Source organism: Ochotona curzoniae, unplaced genomic scaffold, assembly GCF_017591425.1.
Source record: "Ochotona curzoniae isolate NIBS_2020 unplaced genomic scaffold, NIBS_Ocur_1.0 scaffold_4937, whole genome shotgun sequence".
Taxonomy (NCBI): Eukaryota; Metazoa; Chordata; class Mammalia; order Lagomorpha; family Ochotonidae; genus Ochotona; species Ochotona curzoniae.
In genome coordinates, this window is record NW_024467126.1 from 723,019 (window position 1) to 740,336 (window position 17,318).

Sequence of the window (17,318 nt, forward strand, 5' to 3'; positions counted from 1 at the left end):
GGACAGAAGGGGCTACGGACTCAGTGGCCGGTTGTCTGTGGGACTTCTCCAGGCCCATGCTGGCTCGGAAGCAAGCCACAGTCCTTCCCTGGCGCTTGACCTCAGCCTGCCCCCACCCCACCCGCAGCCCGCCCCACACTCCTCACCATAAAGTGCCGAGCCAGCAAAGGCAAACGCTGGGTGGGCAGCAGCCAGCCAGGGCACCAGTCCACTCCACCCAACCCTGACACCTGCCCACGCTCCCCCACCTGTCCAGGTATGATGGAGACGCAGCATGGGAGCCAGGCATGGGGACTCGGCCGCCTCCACCCAGCACAGACCAAACACTCCACTTCCAGCCTCCCTGGCCCGGCTCCAGCGGAGCGCCCCACCCTCCTTCCCCAGCTGCTAATGGGTCCTGGGTCTGGGCATCCCCGCAGGGGCTCAGGCGCCAGCGGGACCCCCTCGCCTGGCGCCCGAGCCACGCTGGAGCTTGCCGCGTGGGCGGCCAGGGGCAGAGGTGACCGAGGCGGCCGTCCACTCACCAGCATTAACGATGGCATCCACTTCCAGCTTGGTGATATCACCCCGGAACAGGGAGAGCTTCTCATTGAGCTGTTTGTCCTTCTTGTATTTGGGCTGCTCCACCTTCTCGGCCACTCCTGGACAGGCAGGGACCACCGCGGGGTGGGGATGGGGGTCGCAGAGAGGCCACCCTCCGCTGCCCATCCCCACGCAGGCCCGAGCATGGGGGGGTGCCCGGCACGGATGAATGCTCTTCGCGCCCAGTTTTGAACGAACGGTGAGGTATGAGTGATCCAAAAGCCGCACTCGGCCATATGCAGGGGCTGGGGGCTCCTGACAACCCAGCAGGGGCGGGCAGGTGGCTCCAGTGGCCAGGCCTGGACTCCCAGTGGGTCCTGGCGAGAGATGGTGCCGAGTGCCTGCCTGCCGCCAGTGCTGCCCAAGCTGCCGGCTCCCGCTGCCCACGCACGCCCTGCAACGCCTACCTTTTGCCATCTCCTTCCACGTGGGGATCTTCTTGAGCCTGACGAAGTCCTGGCAGAAGTAGTGCTCCTCTCGCTGCTTGTCGCTCAGGCCCTTCAGAAAGGCTGCAGGTGGGGGTGGGGAGGAGAGTCAGGGGGAGCTGGCTGGGGGCGCCCCACCCTCAGGGTCACCCCGCCATGCAGGGTGCATCCCAGCTTTCCACCACTCCCAGGTCAGAGCCACGCCTCCATCCATACAGGCCCTCATGTCTTCGAGGGCAGAAGGACAGCCATCCTTGGAGAACTACATCCCGGGGGTCCTAGGGATCCCTTGAGATGACCCCAGCAAGACCCTAAGACAAAATTGCCCACACTAAATTAGGAGCACTGAGAGGCAGGGAGGGGACCTGTGACCACAGCTGGGAAGCGGGTAGTCAGATCCCCACTGGATCACGGACTCTGCGACCCCTGTTCCAAGCCGTGCCCCCCAGGCTTTGGCCAGCCAGACCAGGTCAGGGCCCCCAAGTGCCACTAGGAGGCTTCCAGGAAGCTCACGGCTCACGCACTCCCCCTGCAGGCTGCTAGCCGCCTGCACACCCAGGCTCTGAGCTGGGGGACAAGCCCTCCTGGGACCACTGCCCCCACTGACCACTCGCAGGGAGCGGCCACCAAGCACAAAGCAAACGCACGGTAGACATGCAGAGCTGGGAGGGCATTCAGTGTGGATGGTGGCCTTCTGGAAGCTTCCATGCAAACACCATTTCCCTGCCAGTCACTTAGTTCTATTGTAGGCTCTGTCCCCTCACCTGCCCACAGTGGTGGCGGTGGTGAAGCTGAACCCACCCAGCCACACCGACCACAGGTGTGCTCAGGGCAGGGTACGGCCATCCCCAACCTGTCCGATGCGTGGCTGAACAGGAGCCACGCTGCCCATCAGCCACTTCCCTCACCTGCCACAGGCACCTTATTCCACACGGATCCTGCACTCAGCACAGGGCTGGGACTTGAGGAGGAGCTGCCTGCAAGCAGTGCACGTCAGACCCTGGCGGGGGTGTGCAGCATTTGGAGTGTGGGGTGCCAGGGACACTGAGGTCACATGACCATGTTTTTGCCAGGGTGGCTGCTGGGCCTGGCAATTAGGGGGTCCGAGCCCCACCTGAGTGCCCGCTCTGGCTCCTGACTCGGGGAGCAGGCGGCGGGGCGGTTCGGCACGCCTAGATCCCTGCCACCCATGTCAGACACTTGGATTACGCTCCTGACTGCTGGCTTCTGCCCTGCCCAGCCCTGGTCACCACAGGCATTTGGGAAGCGAACCAGCAAATGGGGCCGCTCTGTGTCGCTTTCCCTGCTGGATTCAAAACATTTGGTTTCTTAAATTTGTTGTTGTTGGGCCCAGTGTGGTGGCATAGCAGCTTAAATCCTTACCTTGAACACGCTGGGATCCCATATATACACCAGTTCTAACCCCGGCAGCTCCACTTCCCATCCAGCTCCCTGCTTGTGGCCTGGGAAAGCAGTCGAGGACGGCCCAATGCCTTGGGACCCTGCATCCGCGTGGGAGACCCGGAAGAGCTCCAGGCTTCCGGCTTCGGATTGGCGCAGTACCGGATGTTGCGGTCACTTGGGGAGTGAACCATCTGTCGGAAGAGCTTCCTCTCTGTCTCTCCTCCTCTCTGTATATTTACCTTTCCAATAAAAATAAATCTTTTTTTCTTTTAAATTGTTGTTCTTTCCCTAAATGGTCACAACAGCCAGAACTGGGCCGGTCTGAAGTCAGGAGCTTTTTCCGCATCTCCCACGTGGGTGTGTGGGCTTAAGCCATCCTTCACTGCTTTCTCAGGTGCCTTAGCAGGCTGGAGGGGAAGCAGAACAGCCAGGACTCAAACCAGTGCCATATATATTAGGATGCTGTTGTAGCAGGCAGTGGCTTAACTCATTCTATCACAGATCTGACCCATTTTGATGCTTTCTAAGGAGTCAAGGTCCCTTGGCTTGGCCCAGTCCCCTCTAGCATCCCTCACAGCTCACAGCCCATTTCTCTGCCTGTCTGGTCTCCTACTAAAAGATACACACATGTATTAATTTATTTGAAAGGCAGAGTGACAGAGGAGGGGTAGTGTTCCCAGCTGGTTCTCTCTCCAAGCGGCCACCACACCCAGAATTGGATCAAGCCAAAGTCACAAGCCAGGAGCCTCTTCCTGGTCTCCTGTTCAGGTGCAGGGTCCCAGAGGACTTGGGCCAGCCTCGATTTGCTTTTCCAGGCCACAAACAGGGAGCCGGAGGGAAAAAGGAACTGCCAGGTCTCAAACCATCACTTGATATGGGATGTTGGCAGTGAAACCCCAGCTCCAGCCCCTCCGTGCCCCCTCCTTGAGGGGCTGCCCTCCCCTTCCTCCTGCACAGGACCCCGGCAGGACAGCCCAGGATGCTGGGATACGGAAGGAGCCAGGCATTCCCTGAGCTCCAGCGGCTGGGGTAGGGGCAGAGATGGCTGTGTGTAGTGCAGGCGGCCTGAGTAGAGGCAAAGTCAGCAGAGCGACCCCAGCCCCTCTTCTGTTCCCAGAGCTAGGAAAACTGGGCCCGGCGCGGTGGCGCAGTGGTTAAGGTCCTAACCTTGCACGCTCGGGATCCCATATGGGCGCCGGTTCTAATCCCGGCAGCCCCGCTTCCCATCCAGCTCCCTGCCTGTGGCCTGGGAAAGCAGTCGAGGACGGCCCAAAGCTTTGGGACCCTGCACCCGCGTGGGAGACCCGGAAGTGGCTCCTGGCTTCAGATCGGCATAGCATCGACCGTTGCGCTCACTTGGGGAGTGAATCATCGGACGGAAGATCTTCCTCTCTGTCTCTCCTCTCTGTATATCCGCCTTTCCAATAAAAATAAATCTTAAAAAAAAAAAAAAGGTTAAGGTCCAGAGCTAGGAAAACTGCTGAGGGGGTCTCCAACCACCAAGGGGAGGCACCCTCCTGACCATGATTCTGCCCACAGCCCCGCAGCGCCCCCGCAATGCCAGCGGCAGCAGAATGACCAGCTCAGTCTCCAGGCAGAAGTGGTGCCACCTGCTGGCACCTCACGCTCCCTGTCGGGTCCCAGCGTCCCCTCCCAGAGGCCTGGCTCCTGCCGCGCCCCTGTCAGCCTCTTGCCCTCCAGCCCTGTCCTCAGCTGTCCACATTCCTTCCTTCCTTCACCTTTTCCCTCTGGCTAGCCAGTCTGGTCCCTGCACCTGCCCCACAAAGTCACAGGTGAGTGTGTGTCTTGGTGGTCAGGAAGTCCCCTGGGGCGTCACCTCCTCAGCTGACCCAAACTCCACCGGGGGCCTTCACTTCCACGGAATGGAGCCTTCCTCGCCCTCACCTTTCGCCGCAGCCGGCTCTCCTCCCTCAAGTCTACCCTCGGAAGGGGACAACCACCCCAAATACAGCTTCCCCACCCCCTTTCCCCACTCACACCCCTCCTCCCATCCAGCTGCAGGGCTGTTAAATTCACCTCCATGAGACTACTTCCACATTGCTCCCTAGACACAATTTCCCCACCTCCCCTCTCCCTGACTCCCAGCTGACCCCAGGTCCACCCCACCCCGCATCCTGGGTTCTTCCCACAGCAGCCTGGCCTGTCAGCCTGTGTCTTCCCTGATCCCACAGGGCCACCTTTCAGCTTCTCAAACAGCTAGTGCTGTTCCCTGCCTCGGGGCTCCTGCACCTGCCGTGCCCCCTTCATGTCCAGTCCCTCTGCTTCACTTGCCCTCGGCCATGGCCACCGGTCAGTCCCTCCACCCAGCACACGTGGGTTTTCGTGGGCAGTTGTGGGAGGCCCCACGAGTCACTGAGCTTCTCCATGAGGGCAAAGGGGACAAGGCAGATACATCTTTCTCCTGGGCAGCGGGGACGGCCTGCACAGAAGCCCTGTGCCAGAGACAGCGCCTGGGCAGAGAAATGGAGACAGCTGGAGCAGAGGGCAAGGAATGGGCCGAGACAGCCAGCCCCTCTAGAGATGACAGAGGTAGGATGAGGGTCTCGACAATGGCAGGTCCGGGAGCCCAGAGCCACACTGGGCTCTGGAGCAGCCATCGTGTGCCAGCTGTGCCAGTCACAGGCGAGACTCTAGCTTCTCATCGCCAACGCTGCACCTGCATAGCCCTTCCTTCCAGCCAAGCCCTCACAGCAACTGTGTCCTCAGCCCTGGCCACAACCACCAAGATGCCAACCTCAGGGACATCGGCCAGCCTGTCCCTTACACTCAGGTCCTCCCCTGCCCCTGGGAGCCTTCCAGGACCAGCAAGCCAGGTGCTGCGTTCCCATTCCCAGAACCAGGGGTGGCCTGGCTGATCCCTGGGGGGATGGCACAGCAGAACGTGGGGCTGCAATGGATGGAAAGCCAACGGCCCCTGACCTGGGCCAGTCTCACAGTCTCGGCTTCACGCGCCAGCAGGGCTGGACCTGGCTGATACATTTCTAGCACTTTCTACCTCCTCCGGCCAGATGAGATGCAAGCCCAGGACACAAGTGTAGGAGATATATATATATATATATCCATATATGATCAGCGTAAAACATGCACTTGCACTTTCCTTGGGTTTTGAAGAAGGAAGATTATTTCACAGCTCGCTGAGGCAGGTGTTGTAAAAAATTGTTTGCAGTAAATTTTGATGGGGAGGCCTGACCCTGGAGGACGCGGCTCCCCGGGCCCGGCAACTGAGCGGGAGGAAGTAGGCTCAGCTGGAGCCATAAAGTGCACTGGGCCAACGGGAATTCAATGATGTGTTTTAAGAAGTGTCTCTACGGCTCTCACAAGTTGGAGAGCGAGCTGGGGGCAGCAGGCACCCACTGTGAGCGGAGCGGGGCTCCCTGGCAGGGCATCCATCACCTGTGCCCATGGCAACCGGGAGGGCACGAGGGACCTCACGGCTTTACTGTTGGCCCCAGGCCCTCCCTGCCCCCGTGCCCTCTGGTCCTGGCCACACAGGGGCCTGTCAAGGCTGTGTCCCCAGGAGACAAAGCTCAACACTACAATTTCGGCTGGTGGCAGAAATGAGTTGGGGGGAGGGGTGGCTACATCACATGAGCTTGGTCAGGGAGAAGACTCACGGATCCCCAACTGGACAGAGCCCCTGTGTGGGGGCCACACACGGGCAGGCAGCCTGGCATGCGGGGGGGAGACGAGACGGGTTGCCACTGGGAACCTTGCTTTCATCACTGCGCCCTGGACACTCTCCGGGCAGGCACTCCTGGTCCCATTGAATGTGAGCAAACTGAGGCCCGGGCAGTGTGGACACAGCTCCAGGGCCTGCGTGTGCGATGACACCAAAGCACGGGGCTCTACCCACACAAAGTAGGTCAGGGAGAGGACTCAAGGCCAGGTCCTGCCTGTGCTGACCCAGGGGTCCAAAGGCCGTGACAGAGGGCCAGTCAGGACATGCTCTGAGACACACACCGCCAGGCGCTAGCTCAGGGGTGGGGGAGCCTCCCATGAGGGGGTGCCCACCCGTGTGAAGCTGCTTACCAGTCATTGGTGATACCACTGGATGGGGTCGCCATCAGACACATGGTCGCGACACCACCATGCAGCCCCTGACTACACAAAGAGCACATGGCCCCAGCCCACCGTGTCCTGGGCAGGGCAGGCGAGACCACTGACAATGCAGGTGCTTCCAAGGATGGGGAGGGCTGCACAGTGCCCAGGGAAAGGGAGCTGCAGACAGGTCAGAATGGGGGCCACGGAGGACCACTGGGGACTTCCATGGAGCAGGCCACAGCACCTGCAGATAGCTGAGGGAGCAGAGACAGGGATGGGAGCAGAGGAAGAATCCGGGGGGTCCTGCTCAGCCAAGGCATCTACCAGCATAGGATAACTGGAACTGGGGGTGGGCAGGCCAGGCTAGGTCACAGCACCCATCAGTGCTCATGAGAGCCCTGTATGAGGGGAGGGGGTCTGCCAGGGGCTCTTTGGGGTTGCCCTGATCAGGTCACAGCACCCACCAGTGCTCATAAAAACCAGGGCTGGGGGCAGGCTGGGCTGGGCTAAGCCACAGCACCCACCAACTTCAGTGGTGGCCATGTCAGGCTAGGCAGCAGCACCTGCCAGTGTGAAAAGCCAGGGCTGGGGACAGGCTGGTATGGGCTAGACTGCAGTGCCCGCCAGCCTCAGGGTGGGCCATGCCAGGCTAGGTTACAGCACCTGCCAGTGCAGAGAGCCAGGGCTAGAGACAAGCTGGGCTACGCTAGGCCACAATACCTGCTGGTGGAGGTTCTGAGGGGTCACCCCAACTAGGTGACAGCACCCACGGATGTGCACGCAAGCTGAGGCTTTGGGCGGGCTGGGCTGCAGCACTCCCTAGCATGCACAAAGATGAGGACTGAGAACAGCCTTGGTTGCGGCTCATGGGGCTGAATTTAGGTGGTTGCAGTACCCACTAGACAGCATGAGGGCCGGGGCTGGGCTGGGCTAGGCTGTAGTACCTGCCAGTTCCCATGAGAGTCAATGGGGGCGGGGACTGGACAGCCAGCTGCACCCACTGGTACCTGTATTGGCTGGTGCAGGGGAAGGGCTGAACCTGTCCCTGTACCAGCTGGTACACGTGAGAGCCAGTCTAAGGACCCCCACCCCTGGTTATCTTAAGGACTCCCCAGCTAGACCCCTGTACTCTGTCACTGACCTCAAGGAAAATCATATAGACATGTGGCCAGATGCTGGAGCACATGCTGCAGGGCTGGGCCACCTCAGTGGCTGAGCCTCATATAATAATGGAGAACATGGGCCCAGCTAAAGTCCTCACTGTGCAAGCACCAGAATCCCATAGGGGTGTCGATTCTAATACTGATGGCCCTGCTTCCCATCTACCTCCTTGCTTGTGGCCTGGGAAAGTAGTCGAGGATGGCCCAATGCCTTGGAACCATGCACCCAGTTGTGGGAGACCCTAAAGAGGCTCCTGGCTCCTGGCTTCAGATCAGCACAGCTCTGGCCGTTGCGGTCACTTAGGGAGTGAACCATCAGATGGAAGATCATCTTCTCTGTCTCTCCTCCTCTCTGTATATCTGCCTTTCCGATAAAAATAAGTAAATATTTCAAAATAAAGAAAGAAACAAAGAAAAGAGGAGTGGCAAGCACTGGGTGGCTGTCACAGCATGGGCTAGCAGCATGTCCGGGACCCACAACTGTCATGTGACTGCACACCTTGCGCACAAGAAATAAGTGAGGGACTGTCTGGGGGCCTCGCTTAGACCCCAGCCCAGGGCAGAGCCCAGCACAGGCCGCCCTTTCCGCCCTGCAGGGCCCTCAGGTTCCTGGGCAGCAGATGGCCAGACCACACAGGCATGGGGCCTCCTGCAGGGGCTCCTGAATCCCAGGCTCCTAGGGGGAAGTGGCTGCCACAGGCGAGACTAGGCCTTTAGGGTGTCCCGGGCAATGACCCTGGGGTGAAGGCCACAGCCACATCCCGTGACCCAGCTATCTTGTGACAGATTGCGCAAGCTCAGCAAACATCAAACTAGAAGCCCCTTGTGGACAGGGTCCCAGCCACCTGCCTGCTGGCTCTACAGCCCCAGCAGACACCAGCCATGCCACCGGGTGCACATCCCAGCTGCGAGCACATCGGGAGGCACGGGGAAGGGTGCCCGGCTCCCCGGCCAGGGCAGACCCTGGCACTGCAGCAGCTGACTGCCTGCCCATACCCCTAGCCCTGTGCCGCTTGGACACAGCAGGGAAGGCACCCTCCTTGCAAGGACATCTGCCCTGGGTGGCAGAGTGAGTGCGACAGTCTGGCCTGGCTCCTCTCAGATGCTCTCTGATGCCCCTGGCAGGTGTCAATCAATGATTTTCACTACCAGGCACCAGGGCCAGCCGCCATTCCTCTAACCCCAGCCTCATCTGCCCCAGGCCGCCTGTCCAGTCCCACCAGTTGCTCACAGCCAGCCGCCTAGTCTGGGGCTTCTGACAGGGGACCCAGCCAGGATACATCCCAGACAGAACCCTGAAGGGCAGGGGCAGCTGGTGGCCAGGCGGGGCTCTCTGGGGCACCTCAGGTCAGCTTCCCTCCCTTCCCATGCCCAGTCCAGGCCATAGGAAGTATTCTGACCCCTTGCGGGGAAGGGAAGGGGGTGTGGCCAGCTCTCCAAAGTACAGCACCCCAGCTCCACCCTGCTGCCAGCTCCTCCCTCCCGGCCCCCCCATACCCACACTGTGAAATTGGACAGAGCGCTTACATGGCCCAAAGCCAGCAGGGAAGGCAAAAGGGCACCCTGTCACATGCCCAGGAAGGCCTGCCCAGGCCAGGGCAGGTGCGGGCCGCAGAGGCCTGCCTGTGGGTGGGGGAGCCCACTGCCCCTGAACTTTTGAGCCCCCTTGCTGGGTAGCTGGCCCTGGTCCCTTCAAAGCTCCCTCCCCTTTCAACGGTGCCAACTGCTGAGAGCTGGCTAAGCTCAACTCAGCCCTGCCCTAAGTGCCCGTGACCTTGGGGAACAGAGTAGCCCTGGGCTTGTGTCCTTTCTGCACAGTAGAAGGTGGGGGTCCCCCCCCCCAGGCTCTAGAGGGGTGTCGGGTCTTCTCCGGTGGGGCAAAGTGGCTTTCCTCACGCAGCGCCTGCCAGCAACCTGGCCCCGGGCTGCGGGAAGGAGTCAGTGGGGCTGAATCCACGAGGGAGGGGGCGTGGCGCTGAGAGGGGGAGGGGAGCCACTGGTGGGGGGTGTCTCGACTGCCCAGGTGTCCCGGCAGAAGGGGCAAAGTCGGGGCACTCGTCGCCCCGCCCCTCGCCCCGCCCTCGTGCCTCACTTACATTTCGCCTCCTTCCAGTCGGTGGAGGTGTTGAGGTCCACCTTCGCCGCCATGGCCAGGGGAGCCCAGGTGCGCACCCCGGCTCTCAGCCCCACCGCCACCGCCCCCAAAGTCCCAACTCCCGCGGAAGCCCGCGCGCGAGGAGCGAGCGCGCCCAGGCACGCCGGGGGTCCGCCCGCAGTGCCAGGGGGTCGTGGGGCGCCCACCGAGGGGCCGGGCCAGGGGCGCGGGGCGCCGAGTCGCTGCCCCGCCGCGCGCAGCTGTGCCAGGCGGCCGGCCACCCGGCTCGGCAGAGACATGAGCGGGCGGCGCGCGGCGGCTCCCCGCCCACTGGGACTACTATTTACGGTGCCCGGGACAAGTGGCTCCCGTCTTCACTCGGGACCAGGTGGCGGGTGCCCAGCCCCGGGCGACCTGCTCCCAGCCTGCGAGAGACGCCGGCACTCTTACCCGTCCCCCCACACACACCCCGGGCGCGCCGCTGGGCACCCTGGAACTTGTAGTTCGGGCCACCGGCCGGGCCGGCGCACTCGTATGCACACGTGCGCGCCCCGCCTGACCTCCGCCTGCGCCCCCGTGTCGCCTCGCGCGGCCGCCCTGCGCCGCCTGGGCGGTTCCGCGTCGCCCGCCGCCCTGGGGCGGGGGTCTCGAGTCCCCGGCCGTGCCCGCGGGCGCCCTCCGCATCTCTCCGCGCCCCGTCCCGCATGCTATGGAGAGCCGAATGAGGCCCCGATGGAGCCTAGAGTAGCGCTGCCAGAAGAGGGTCACCCGGGCCGGCCATCTCCAGTCCCCAGCCGGTCTTAGGGCTGGGGGAGGGGGAGTGACAAGTGTCTTGGTTCTCTAGTTGCTGCCCCAAACTGAGAGATGCCTCCTCCTAGCCCATCCAGGCAGAGGCATGGCGTTAGATAGTGGAAAGTGGAGGCAGGGAACTCAGTTCTAACGGACTGTCTCTGGTGGAAAAACAGGGTGCTTTGTTTCGTTTTTTCCAGAAGCTGAAGCCGGTTCGAATCCCGATTACCCCACTTCGGTACTGGAGCCCCTTAGTGGGTGGGGGACCCAGAAGAATCTCCTGACTCCTGGTTTTGGATTGGTTCAGCTCAGCCCATTGGGGCCATTTGGGGTGTGAACCAGCGGATGAATGATCCTTCTCAATCTGTCCTTTCTCTCTGTAACTATGTCTTTCAAATAAAAATAAATCTTAAAAACTAGAGTGACTGATTCACAGAGAGCCCAGCTACTTGAGCCCGCACCCTGACCAATGCCTGTGGAGCTAACTTCTGTCACAACCCAGGCCAAACACCTGTCTCTGGCTTTCTAATTCTATGACTTTTTACAAAGACTCCCAGGATGGATTTTAAGTCCAGCTACGATGGTATTATAAGATGAATATTGTTGGATGAGCTTTGGAACCTGACTGCAAGTGCCCTGGCCCCTGTGAAGACCTGACCTCTAGGTGACTGGCGTGCTAGCTTAGCAGGCTGCACAGCTACTTACCAAAGAAGTCACTAAGAGGGTCCAACATTGTGGTGTAGCGAGTTAGGGCTACTGCCTGTGGCACTGGCATCCCATAGCTCATGTGCTGGCTGCTCCACTTCCCATCCAGCTGCCTGCGAAAGTGGTAGAGGACAGCCCAAAGCCTTGGGACCCAGCACCCTCGTGGGAGATCCAGAAGAAGCTCCTGGCTCAGCTCCAGCCTCTGCGGCCACCTGGGGAGTAAACCAGCAGATGGCAGATCTTTTTCTCTGTCTTTCCTTCTCCCCATAAATTTGCTTTCCCAATAAAAATAAATAAATCTTAAAACAACACTTTGGTGTATATGTTTATTTGTTGTTCTGTAGTTGCTTCCTCAAAATGCCCACAAGAGGTATATGGGGCTGCCCCAAAGCTGGGAGCCAGGAAGACAAACCACATTCCCCGGGGTGTGGTGGGAACCCAGTGACTTAAGCCACTGGCACACAACCAGGGTGTGCTCAGGCAGGGAGCTGGAGCCAGGAGCGGAGGCAGTCCTGATCAGCGCGGCCAGGGCACGGATCTCCACTATGACCTGAAGTGGGCATGAGACGCCTGAGTCTGCCTGCTGCACACAGGCCCCTGGGCTCCTGGACCATGCCTCTGAGGGTGGCAATGGCCCTGGAGGGCCGGAGTTTCCAGACACTCCAGCCAGACCCTCGGGCGAGGCACCCGCAGCTGCGGTATCCAGGCTACACAGGCAGAACAAAGAGGAGCAGTGAAAGGAGGGCAGGCTTCAATGTCCCGCACACCAGTCTTGAAAATCCACCTGTCATTTGCATATCAAATGTCCCACCCCTACCTTGTAAGAAAAGTCCAGGTCAGAGGGCCGACAACCAGGCATCTTTCTGCCTTCCCTCCCCAACCCCCTGCACCGCAGGATGAGGAATTTTATACCCAGGAAATTTTTGCCCACTACTTCCCAGGGAGGAAAAACGGGAGGCAGCTCACTACATATCCACAGAGACCCTGGTGTAAACACATTCTACTTCCTGTGCAGTTGCCCACCTGGCCTGGCAAGTGCACTGTGTCACTGCAGGTCACTAGCTTGCCCATTGCTGGTCTCTGGTGGCTGAAGGCCTCTGTCACCAGGAGAGACAAACAACGGCAGCTGGCACGGGAGACACCTGACTAGGGCACTGCAGTGCTGCTGCCCAGCTAAGCCCACCCCCTACGCCACTCACACCCCTCCCTTAACTTTTGCTTCTCAGCAGCTCCCAGAAGCAGTCCTGCCCTGTCCCCGGGGATGTAACTTAACATGACCGTGCCCATTTTGGCTGTAACCACCATCTTGCCCTCCAGGTGACCCTGGCTGTCACCCCAAGCCCTCCAGTGCCAACAAGGTTGTGCAAACAAGTTTCTGTGTGGCAGGGTGGGTAAAGCGGCACAGTGAGTTAAGCCGTAGCTTGGCACACTGCATCCCATGTCACAGTTCCTAGTTCAGATCCTGGCTGCTCCATACTTCCAATCCAGCTTCCTGTTTATGCACTTGCCCGAGTTCTTGGGCCAAGCTACCAATGTCACAGATCTAAATGGAATTCCTGCCTCCTACAACTGTGCCCTGCTCAGTAGAGGACATCCAAGGCAGGGGGCCCTGCGCAGGCCGTGACCCCGGACTCTGTGGGCTCCCGCTTGGTAAGAGCAGCCACCTCCTGCAGTTTGGGCTTCAGTCACCGTTGTGGTTATGAAACTGATATATCAAAACCCAACCAGCTTTTCTTAAACACGCCAGTGCAACTTGCAAATCTAGTTTCCTATTTATAAATCCAAGAATTTTGCGTAAAAATAAGAACAACTGCCTTTACTCATGTTTTGATGAATATTTAATTAACTCATAAATGCAACGGATTAAATGCTCTCCTACAAATGAATGTCAATTACCAACATAGGTAATTAAATGTCCTAATACTCTGTGCTCTCCAACCCCCTGAACTCCCAACGAAGGAGACACACACTGAATGAGAACAGTACTTCTTCCACATCTGACACATATCATCTTCTCTCCCCAAGTAAGGCCTGTAACATGCATTAAAAAAAAAAAAAAAAAAAAACATGTGAGGTAGACCAGTTCTCCAAACACTTAGCGATCAGGACTTCCATCATATTCACTGGTTGCTGTGTAATTCACCACTGAATCCCAATAGGTTGAGTCCCAACTGTTGTGATCACTTGGGGCACGCACCAGCAGCTGGGTGGAAGATCCCACTCTCTGTCTCAAAGAAGTAAATTTTCTTAAAAATTTTATTTTTATTGCAAAGTCAGATATACAGAGAGGAGGAGAGACAGAGAGGAAGATCTTCCATCCGATGATTCACTCCCCAAGTGATCGCAATGGCTGGTGCTGTGCCAATCCGAAGCCAGGAGCCAGGAGCTTCTTCCAGGTCTCCCACACAGGTGCAGGGTCCCAAGACTTTGGGCCATCCTCGACTGCTTTCCCAGGCCACAAGCAGGGAGCTGGATGGGAAGTGGAGCTACTGGGATTAGAACCGGTAGCCATATGGGATCAAAACTGGAGCCCATATGAGATCCTGGCGCATTCAAAGCAAGGAATTTAGCCACTAGGCCACCGTCCCGGGCCCAAAGAAGTAAATTTTTGGATAGCACAAAGGGGATGCAGAATGTGGTCTCTGTCCTGGGGGAGACCAGAGTCTGGCGTGGGAACGCATATCACCAACAAGGCACCCCACACAAGGCAGGCCACGTGCAGAGCTGGGACGGATGTACTGATGTATTGTGCCGGATTTTGATATCGCCAGAAAAATCATCAAGTCTGAAGTCGGTGCTAAGGCATAAAGGTGGTTTATTCAGGTTAACCAGGTCTCCCAGGCACCTCCCCCAGCAGGGCTGGGCGGGGGAGGAGCAGCCGCAGCCGAGGCTGCTGCAGGTCGGCAGGGAGGGCAAAAAAAAAGGAAGAGCGAGTCAGAGAGCCGCCCAGTTGAACAGCCCAGCATTCTTATACATTTCAGGCTATTAATTATACAGTCATGACTTAGCAGGCTTCTATTGGTGGATTTGAAACAAGCAACTTTCAAAAAGTACAAATTGATAAGCTATTGGGCTGTGAATCTTATCAAACACCAGGTACCTCCTTCCTGAGGAGTGGTCTGCCTACGTGACCTGCCAGGTGTCCTGCTGGGTGTCACGTAGACTATCAGGCCTGGAGTTCACACAGCCCCCAGCCAAGCCATTAAGGCAGAATCACAAAAGGCAGAAAACACCTAGGTTCTTCAGATGCACTGGATATGGGAGCAAAACCAAGGCACCTTCCAGGGCTCCAGGCTGAAGCCCGGCACAGCAGGGCTAGCACCAACCAAGAAAGCCAAGAGGCAGGTGGGCAGGTGGGCTACGGGCGGCCTAGGCACCTGAGTGAACAGAGCAGCGTGGGGCCCAGGCGTGGGAGGGCAGTGGAGCACAGGGCTGGCTGTCCACGAAGGTGCCGTTCTGCCGTTCTGGGACCCCCAGCAGCTGGTGTGGGCAGCTAGGCCCTGGACCACCCCCCAGAGCAGTAACAGCCAGTGTCCTGACCACCCAGTGGGGCAAACCTCCCCCCTCCAAGGAGAGGAAGTTCTTTGCTACTTCATTTCCCCATACCCACTTACCCCAAAAATCTGAATCCCTAATCCAGTTTAGCAGAAGAATGGCTCAGGAAAGTGGGGGAGTTAAAATATCCCTAGGGGCGGGGCCTAGCAGAGCTCTGGTGGCAGCCCTGGCTGCTCTCTGCAGATTCAGCCTCTGCTAAGAGATTTTGGGAAGGCAGAGGAAGAGGGCTGAAGGCTTGGGCCCATCACACACTTGGAGTTCCAGCTCTGTCTGGCCATTGCAGCCACATGAGCAATGAGCCTGTGGATGGAAGATCTCCCCCACCCTGTCACTGCATTTCAAATAAAGAAAAAAGTTTTAGATGTATTTTATTTATCAGAAAGTCAGATATACAGAGAGGAGGAGGAGAGACAGGGAGGAAGACTTAGCCAGGAGCCGGGAGCCGCCTCCAGGTCTCCCACGCGGGTGCAGGGTCCCAAGGCTATGGGCTGTCCTCGACCTGGTTCCCAGTCACAAGCAGAGCTGGATGGGAAGTGAGGACATGAGGACACGAGACGTGGGATCCCAGCAAGTGCAACGGGATGACCTTAGCCACTAGGTTACTGTGCTGGGCTCCGGTATTTTTTTTTTTTAAGATTTGTTTTATTTTCATTGAGAAGCACCTGCTTGCCTGTCCTTCCCAGTGCCAGTTCCACACCTGGCCTTTGCTCATGTTCTCTAGAATCGCCAGCATGCGTGTGCCTTTCACACACGGGTACAGCATTGTTCCTCACCAGCTCCCTGCGTGGCTGCACACGTCCAACCACATCATTCTGGCATGTGGCCGAGAACTGAGCTGCCCAGGCCCGCACGGGCATGCTCCCACAGACACAGCCTGCTGGCCATCTCTGCTCCCAGGCTGCTGGACCACACTGGGCAGGACCCAGGGATGCTGCGAGTGCCCTGAGCACCAGAGAGAAAACTCCCCCAGCTCCTGTCCCTCCGGGGCTCAAAGTCCGTCAAGGTATTCTGGACAGACAATGGCCCCTGCCTTCCCAAGCACCTCGGGAAGCACTGGCCTCTGTGGCCCTGCCTCCAACCCCCCCATCCTGGGGAGTCTGCAAGGGGTCTTCTTGAAACCCACGAATTTCACTCTGCAGGTGAGTCCCCAGGAACCAGCTTCTACCCTGCCCTCTGCACATGCAACACAACTGTGTCTCCGGCACACTCCTGCTTCCGGCACCTGTCACCTACCTGGACACGCCGTGCGCCATCTCTCCCTCACCTGGAGGGAGATACAGGCCGTGTCAAAGTGACTCCAGCCCAGCCCAGCGCTGTGAGGGTGCATGGCAGTTGCACAGCAATGAGTGTGTTTTAGGGGTGGCTCCATGTTAGAGGGTTCTGCAAGGGGACCCGTCAAGGTGCCTTGGACCAAGCTCTCAGCACCCAAGGAGAGCAGGCAGAGCCCCGTATAAGAGCCAGCAAGAGTGACGGAAGGGGAGGGTACTGCCAAGCGCGTGGACGGGTTGGTTGTGTAGGGTCTGCAGTGTCACTACGGGCGACATCCCGCTTCGACGCCTAGCGGCTGTGGCCACCGGCACACGCAGGGTTTCTGCTTTACACTTGAGAGTAAGGGGGGTCCACCTGCAGGTTCTCTTCCCCAAAGGCGCCCGATTTCTGGGACTGAGGCAAGGAGCCTGGAGTTTCTCCTGGGTGGCAAGGCCCGAGGATATGAGCGGCTGCCTCGCAGGGAGCGGGGCAGGGACCAGCAATGCCTACAGGGGATGGGGGGCGTGTTGAAGGACCGCAGCCCAGGCGTGCGGGGAGGGGAGGCATTCCTCACCGAACCCGTCCTGCGGCGCCCCAACTCCCCAGACCACACACGACCCCGGCGGCCAAAGCCACCTACCCGACCCTCAGCCCCATCCCGCGGGCCTCGCCGCGCCTCCGGCTAGACGGGCCAGAGGCCCGGGGGGCGTCACGGCCCTCATCCCGCCCGAGCCCCTGGGGCCTCCATGGCCACGCGGCACTGGGGGAGACCGGGATCTAACAGGTGGGCCGCGGGGGAAGCGCAGGACCCGAGGCCGGAGGGCTGGACAACGCCGACACCCCGAGTGCACGCAAGGGGAGGATCGTCTCGGCCGGAGACGGCGGAGAACGATGTAGGTGGGAGCTGGCAGCCGCAAGAGCCACAGTCCCGTGAGGTGCACAGCGACACAGGGTCACCGGCGGCCCCGAACTCCCACAAGCCCCCGGCGCAGCGAAACCCGGCCCCCAGCTCTTTGAAGGGCAGCAACTTCAGTCTATCAGCGCCAAGTGTTGGCAAGTCACCTCCCAACTGAAATTCTCTTTGCTCCGAAGGCGGTTCCTCCGGGCCATACGGCAGCCCAATGGGAAAGGTGGAAATTTCCAGAAAGAACAGGACCAATGGGCGCGGCCAGCTCGGTCACGATTGACAGATCTCGCGACCAATCCGTGACGCCGAAGTCCGCTCCTCCCTCCACTCGTAGAGGCTGAGATGGGTGGGGATTATCCGAGAGAGCCAATCCGGAGGTGCGGGGA

The 17,318-nt window shown here is 59.3% G+C and overlaps 1 protein-coding gene across 2 annotated transcripts in view; it reads right to left on the reverse strand.

The window, feature by feature from the left end:
• Positions 1-10,148, reverse strand: part of MACROD1 (mono-ADP ribosylhydrolase 1) — a 106,830-nt gene extending 96,682 nt beyond the window's left edge. The window contains exons 1-3 of one of the 2 annotated variants that reach the window (XM_040971009.1): positions 9,730-10,148; positions 990-1,091; positions 525-641 (exon numbers count right to left, since the gene is read on the reverse strand). In XM_040971009.1, the coding sequence (XP_040826943.1) occupies positions 525-641; positions 990-1,091; positions 9,730-10,027 (517 nt within the window). In that variant the 5' untranslated portion in view covers positions 10,028-10,148. The remainder of the gene's footprint in view (positions 1-524; positions 642-989; positions 1,092-9,729) is intronic. The other variant, XM_040971008.1, reaches the window with a different exon arrangement.
• Positions 10,149-17,318: the final 7,170 nt, after the last annotated feature.